Source organism: Penaeus japonicus, unplaced genomic scaffold, assembly GCF_977035675.1.
Source record: "Penaeus japonicus unplaced genomic scaffold, GWHDUDI00000001_assembly GWHDUDI00000002, whole genome shotgun sequence".
NCBI classification, from domain to species: Eukaryota; Metazoa; Arthropoda; class Malacostraca; order Decapoda; family Penaeidae; genus Penaeus; species Penaeus japonicus.
Genome location: NW_028234404.1, coordinates 8,363,000 through 8,370,499, shown reverse-complemented (window position 1 = coordinate 8,370,499; position 7,500 = coordinate 8,363,000). Strand labels below are relative to the sequence as shown.

The 7,500-nt window shown below is 35.9% G+C and overlaps 1 protein-coding gene across 1 annotated transcript in view; it reads right to left on the bottom strand.

Annotated features, from left to right (window-relative positions):
- Positions 1 to 1,952: 1,952 nt before the first annotated feature.
- Positions 1,953 to 7,500, bottom strand: part of Notum (palmitoleoyl-protein carboxylesterase notum) — a 56,722-nt gene continuing 51,174 nt past the window's right edge. Inside the window, exons 8-10 of the mRNA XM_043033610.2 lie at positions 6,653 to 7,461; positions 5,847 to 6,245; positions 1,953 to 5,328 (exon numbers count right to left, since the gene is read on the bottom strand). Of these exons, the coding sequence (XP_042889544.2) occupies positions 5,192 to 5,328; positions 5,847 to 6,245; positions 6,653 to 7,461 (1,345 nt within the window). The 3' untranslated portion in view covers positions 1,953 to 5,191. The remainder of the gene's footprint in view (positions 5,329 to 5,846; positions 6,246 to 6,652; positions 7,462 to 7,500) is intronic.

Sequence of the window (7,500 nt, the reverse complement as noted above, 5' to 3'; positions counted from 1 at the left end):
ATGATGATGATGATGGTGGTGGTAATGATGATGGCAATAATAATGATAATGATAGTGATAAAAGCAATAGTTAAAAAGATAATTATAGCAGTGACAGTAATAATAATGGTAATAATGATAATGATGATAACGATAATAGTATAACGATGATAGTGATAAGGATAACAAACATGGCAAGAATGGACACCATGATAACAATAATACTAATAAAAACAACGATAACAGAAAATGTATCTGCGCCACATAACAATTGAGTCACCCATGAAATACCTGAAAATGTACATAGAAAACGTGATCTTGGTAAACTAAAGTTTTTAATACCGTGTAATGGAGCAGATTTTATATCATTTTTATTCGACATGTAGAAGGTTACTAAAATTGAGTAGGTATATACAAAGATATTTATCCAATCATAAAAAAAAAGCTTTAACCAGATTGCAACTTTATCAAGCATATAATTTTACGTCTAGAGGAATCACCACAGTTTGAAATTCTTATTATATTCGTGTTTTAATTTATCTCTCACCAACTAAATAAATAAGATGCATTTTATTTTAGTATCTAAGATTTCTGGCCTTGTTATTGCAATCAGCTGATGCAACAATTCTTCCCTTAAATTGCATAAACAAAGATTATAATCCTTAATACTGTCCTCATTATTATCCAAAAACAAAATGTCAGAGTAAATACAAAAAGGAAAACACAAACAATGGCAACATATGACTAATTTTTAATATGTTGTAAACTCTTCAAGACTGGTTCAATGGTTCTTTGTTATCTTTCCAAGCCTTCCTGTTAGTGTCGTCTCACTGCTAATACTTGTAATTGCAAGTTAGACGTTTCTTGGTGAATTATCGGTTTCTCTCTTTGTGCATGGTGTCAAATATGGAGAATGTTGTCAAATAGGATTTTAACGGGCGTGTTTGGTGTCAAATGTGCCTGGCAACGGGGGATGATGTTGTCAAATATAGTCATTAAAGAGTGAGTATGGTGCCAAATATGACTGACAAGTGGAAGGGGTGTCATACATAGGTGATGAGAAGGCTGAGGGTCATATCACCGTGTGACTAAAATGTTGGCTACGGTGTCTAAACTCTTGACAGATGTGGGAAAGTAGTGAAAATAAGAAATAAGAAAGGAAATAATGGGTAATAAAAAATAAGAAAGGTCGTATTGCCAGACATAAAAATGGGAAATTTGGAACGTTGTATTCATGGAACTTAGAAATCCATTATATATATATTTTTTTCAGAAATGATAAATCGTGGTTGTTGGAAGGTGGCACGTGATTCTACAAGAGTGGGAAATATGGGGCGTTGGCTGGTACATCGTTAGAAAAAAAGTGTTGGCAATATTGGAAGGTGTGAGAAATGATAGAATGTTTGAACGTGATTTTGCAAGAGTGGGAAATATGGGGCGTTGGCAGGTACATCGTTAGAAAAAAAGTGTTGGCAATATTGGAAGGTGTGAGAAATGATAGAATGTTTGAATGTAATTTTGCAAGTGTCAAATGTGGGGCGTTGGCAGGTACATAGTTAGATGAAAAAAAGTTGTTTAAAAGTAGGACACTAGAAATATAATTCAAACAAGTGAAGTAACTATATTCATAAATAGGAGATAAAAAATGTTCTGTCTGGACTATATATATATATATATATATATATATATATATATATATATATATATATATATATATATATATATATATATATGTATGTATACACACACACACACACACACACACACACACACACACACACACACGTGTCTTTGTGTGTGTCTGTGTGTGTGTCTGTATTTTTACGTAAAGCTGTTGACAGTAAAGATAATTACAAGGCTAATAAAGTATAATCAAAACATATTAATTAAGATCATTCATATTACCGATTTGATGATACAATCATAGTTTATCAATAAAACTCATCGTTAATTAGGTCAATGACAAGAGACGATAAAGAAAAGAGTTTATTTGTGTCATGCCTACTTTTACACCACTCTATTTTCACATAAAACTGAGGTAGATCTGGTAATAAAAAGAAAAATAAATGTCTACACATAAACTACAAAACGAAACTCTGTAGGTAAATAATAATTTGGAAAAAATATATATATATTCGGAAGATCATTTAAGAGGGAAATATGATGATAATTAAAGTTAAGATTAACTGAAAAAAAAATATTTATGTAAATTTGATCTACAGTGTTCTTATAAAATATATGTATCAGAATTACAATCTTAACAACACAGAAAAATACAAAACCAGTTTTTCTATTAGTATTTTAGTATAAAAAAATGAAAAAAAAGCTTTTTATAATACAAAATTCAAAATCACTGAAACCTATCTCAAACAAAAATAACCATACCTAATTTAATACAAAAAATGATCGTTAACTGATATAAAAATATGAAACCGTCAATATTTCTAAAAATCACATACTCCACATATTGTTTTTCTAAGACAAAAAATAACTGAGCATTCAACCAGGGTTTTGGAATAAAACTCCTAAGTACTTTGAACGTGATTTAAGTGACCAAAATCTGTGAATATTCAATTCCTTCAACAACCTTTTAAAAGACACAAATTTTCGTAAATGTAATCATTAAAATATTGCAGATTATTCTTGAGTAAAGTCTAAGTAAAAATTCCAAGCAGACAAGCATTGTTTATGTAATATTTTGTGGATTTCTCAGATTGCTTTCCTAGTGAAAGAAAAGGAAAAATCTGCACCTCGCAAATACATCTAAAATACCAAAGGACATTTATATAGCAAAATACAACAAAATCTTAAAAGTTCCACGTGACTTCAACTGCATCTGAATGCAATACATTATACTAAGTGACTTATGGTAAAAATAAAAAATATAGTGTGAACATTAGTTACATAATGGAAAAAAATCCTTTATTTTCTCTAAAAACAAAAACAAAAGATAGTTAACATATGAGGTAACGTTGCAGAGTATATATACATATAATTCCTATTTTTTGAAAGCCTAAAATGTATTCTATAAACCATTAATCTTCACGTAAGTTCTTGAGATAAACAAGAGGTTTGAACTCTTCTGTGCATTATTCACTTAACACACACACAATCAGCTGTATACGCTGAGGTAACTCTATAGCTATTTTCCCTGATAAGTTAATGACAACAACAACAAAAACAAAATGATTACCCTTGAGTTGAATTATGATTTCTGTATAGCTACCTGAGTTTTCCAAATCAGTAAGTACTCTATGGTTGAGAGTGTAACACATGAAAGTAAAAAGATACATTAACTTGGTGTATCTTGTTTTACCCTTCGTTAGTGTCCTGTCTCGTGTTTAAGTCAGTCCAGTGGCATATCCACAAACATTGCGATTCTCTCTAAATACTGAGGTATGTTCATGAGGATATATTATGTAGATAACCATGTACATTTTGGATTGTACAAAACCAAAAATGCCTAACACATACTCTGCATACTCTACTTACTACTTCTAGATAGAATGTACAATATTTACTAGTATTTACACAATTATAAAACATATACCACAATAAACAGTCGTTTTCCCCCCGAAAGTACAGTTAACAATGGAATGCTTGTGATTTTCAACTTAGCAGAGCATATACAACAAAAATTATAACAAAAACATAAGAACATATTTACATATTTTTCACAGTAATTATTCCTAACTAAACCCTAATACCAACTAACTGATGGTACTAAGAGATAGTAATAATCAGATACCATTTGACACATAGAATACTAGCTGACACATCTAATAATATACACAGATAACCTATATAAAGCACTGTATATATTGAATCTAAACTCCTAACGGATCTAAGATAACCCGGATAAATTTTATATCAATGATTATTATTTGGCTGATCATCAATGACACTGCCACGTGTCACATTAAAACGCATGACACTTCTACTTTACTGCTCTCTGCCATTCCACTGTAATCACTGCGACTTTACACTGAGGTAACACAAACTTCCTGACACAAATATCTCCCTAAAATGAGTCATTCACTTTGTATATCACCCCAACCCCCCTCCCTTAAAAAAAAAGAAGAAAAAAAAGAGAAAAAAAAAAGAGAAAAGGAAAGAAAAAAAATATTTATAAGACAATCAACTGATTTGTAACTTTACTCTCATAATACAGCCTACCCCTTTCCCCGTTTTCCCTGTTGTCAAAGTTTTGATTTAAAAATACGTAGAGACCGGAGACTCTACGTTTCTACTTGTACTTAGCTATGGTTGCTTGTGGTATGTCTTCACCCTTTTAACCAATGCACATCCTATTCTGTGTCTTGATGGGTATATACAATTTATGCTTTAGAATGGAGATGATGGTGGATGTACTGTGTGTAAAAGCGTTAAGCATATCACAATTAAAAAAAAAAAAGAAATCTCTACAGTTATATATATTTATATAAATATAAAGCTCATCCATCAACTTATAAAAGAAAACACTAATATAATAATAATAACGTTGTCCTTGGCACACGGGACGAACTAATTTAAATTCTATGATCGTGGATTTCTTTTTATATAAAATGCACCAGTGGATTAGGCCTAAAAAATAATTCTCATCTAAATGCAATGTAAACTACACACTACACTTCAAAACACTTTGGAACAGAACAAAAATGCGTCCGCCATCGATATTCTTTCAAAGACTGTTTTCTCTCTCAGTCCATGGCTACCTTATTCTTTCGAATTATTACGACAATAATTTGGTATACAGAATATAACCTTCTAAGCTCGTAATCCTTTCCGACTACAGCCAGCATATGCACGGAGAGAGCTTGTATAATGATAGAAAAGAAAAATCTATGATAAGACTCCTCTTCTCCTGTCTCCTTTCTTTCTCATTCTCTTTCTCTCTCTCTCTGCGTGACATCCTAGTAACCATTATTATTTTTTATTTTTCTACAGGACTAGTATAATTCCGTTGTACGTTACTTGCGGAAGACCATCCGACACATTAATAATGATCTCCAGAACAAATGAAACTGTTCACTATTAAGGAGGAAAATCACACGCACACATACACGCCCCTTCAAAGATACAAAGAGGTATGTGTATGTGTCTCATTTGCCTCAGTTGATTCCCTGTGTAACAATAAATACACACACAATCGCACATAAAGGTACACAGAGATATGTGCACATCCCTCTCGCTCGCCCCCCCCTCAAAGGCTTCACTGTGTAAGAATGAGCAATAGTTCATCGTTCCCCATGGAGTTCAAAGTGTGGATGTCGATTCCCAGGGCGTTGGCAACACTCGCCATGTCGAGACCGAAGCTTTTGAGAAGTTCGATGAAGTTCATTTCTTCGCCTGGGGAAAAGAGAAAAAAAAGTGAGCTACGTAGATTAAAAAAGGGTGTCGGTAATTGGTCTGTTTAGATATATTTCTAAAAGTAGTCAGTTGTAGTAATGTAGATATATTTAAGTGAATGTCATCATAACAAGAAACATTTTATGGTTATGCTAAGAAAAATATAACTAGCAAGAACAACAACGATACGCAAAAATACTATTCGTTTTCATGTATCATACAATATAAATCACTTAAAAAAACTCTTATCTGTGAATGAATAGAGGGATTTCGAAAACAAACGAAAATGAAAAAAAGAAACACTCATACCCGTGAATGGATTGAGGAATTTCCAAAACACCAATATACAAAAAAGAAAAGACGAATAATAATAAATAAAAAAGGGAGCTAAAGAACAAGAAACACAAAGAAGAACAAGAAACTTGGTAGAAATTTTGAAAACAAATCTAAGAAACCATAACAAAAATAGAAAAAAAAGGTTAAAAAGAGAGAAGAAAAAACAGCGAAATTAGTCTCACCTGTGAATGGATTGAGGAGTTTCGGACACGCGTAGTTGCAATGGGGCCAGGCACAGCGGTCGGTCAAGTGCAAGGTGCTAGCTGGACACATTTCCTCGTGCAAATCCTCGCTCGACGCTTGACTCGGAGCTGTGTGAGTCGCGGGGGATGGCGGTGAGTCAGAGAAGGTGGTGGATGAAGATGACGAAGAAGAAAAGGAGGCGGAGGGATTGTCTGTTGTTGATGTCTGTGGCGATATTGTACGGTGGTGTGGCGGTGGTGGTGGTGGTGATGGTGTTGGATATTCTGTGGTGGAGGAAGGCGGAGAGTGGAGGAGGGAAGTCTGTTTGGAATGAAGAAGAGCAATGGAACGAGCCTGTCTAACCGCGCCTCCTAGCACCGTCTCTGCTTCTGACGAAACTGGAAAAACATTGAGAGTCTTAACACGCTTACTTACTAAATGGCGGACGAGGTAGTTTCAATAGTTTTTTTTTATTTTTTAAATCTATTTGTTTTGTTTATTATCTTTTATTATTGATCTATTTTGTTGAAAAGAATAATCCTGCTCTTCTATGGTATTTCTTTTTTGTGTGTGTAAGTCGAAGAGATTTGCCGGGAAAGGATTGTTAGTGTTTTTATGTCATAAGAGACTTTGTAAACTGTTAATTGAAGAAGAAAAAAATGTATATGTGAAAGTATAAACAGTATATTTTTCCAGGATTCATCACCAGCGTTGGCTTTTACTTCTAGTATTGTTACAATATTTCATTTCGGGAGATTCAAAATTACTCTAAAAGTAAACAAAAATTATATACGTAATATTATACCTTTGGACTTTCTCTTCTTTTTCCTTGTTTTGTCCTTATTTCTCTGTCGTCTGTGCCTCTTCTTCCCCCTCTTTTTGCTCCTTTTTCTCTTTTTCTTGCCCCTTTTTCGGTTCTTCCTCCTCTGCCTTCTTCTCCTCTTTTCCTTCCTGCTCAGGTCTTTCTTGCCTTCTTCCCTCTTCTCGGCCTCCTCTTGCTGTTGCTTGAGCTTCGCGCTTTCCTGCGTCGTGTCGATCGCGTTCGACTCCACGAGGTAAGGCGGAGCGGCCGCGGCTTTGTCTTGGACCTTGGCGTTATCTCGAGGGGAATCCGCCAGCATCTCTCGGTTGAGGACGTCCGGCCGCCCCGCTCCCTGGGACTGTCTCCGGCTGGTCTTCCTGTGGGACTTCTTTCTCGAGCCGCTACCTGTCCTCTCGCCGTTGTCCCTTTCCTCGCCGTCGGGTGCGCTCTCCTCCTGGGTTTTCCTCCTGGATTTCTTCCCCCTCCCCCTGCGCCTCCTGCCGTCCTCCCGGTCCCTCTCGCTGTTGGTCCTCCTGCGTATGTTCTTCCTCCTGCCGTCTCTCTCCCTCTCGCCGAGCTGAGGGGCGTGGTGGTGGGCGTGGCTAAAGTGGTGACCCGGGTCGTGGTGATGTTCCTCCGACTGGACTCGTACGTGGTGCCGGCCGGAGGAGGACTTGGCTTGCAGGGCCGCGGCAGGGGTGATGTCCCAGCAATAAAGGGCTTGAGGGAGCGACACCTCTCCGATCTTCACGCTGGACCAGTCGCGTTTGGTGAGGACGGTGTGCGAGATGCAGGACGGCGCGAACAGAGCTCTATTGACAAGGAGGGAAAAAAGGCAGTTTTAGGAAATG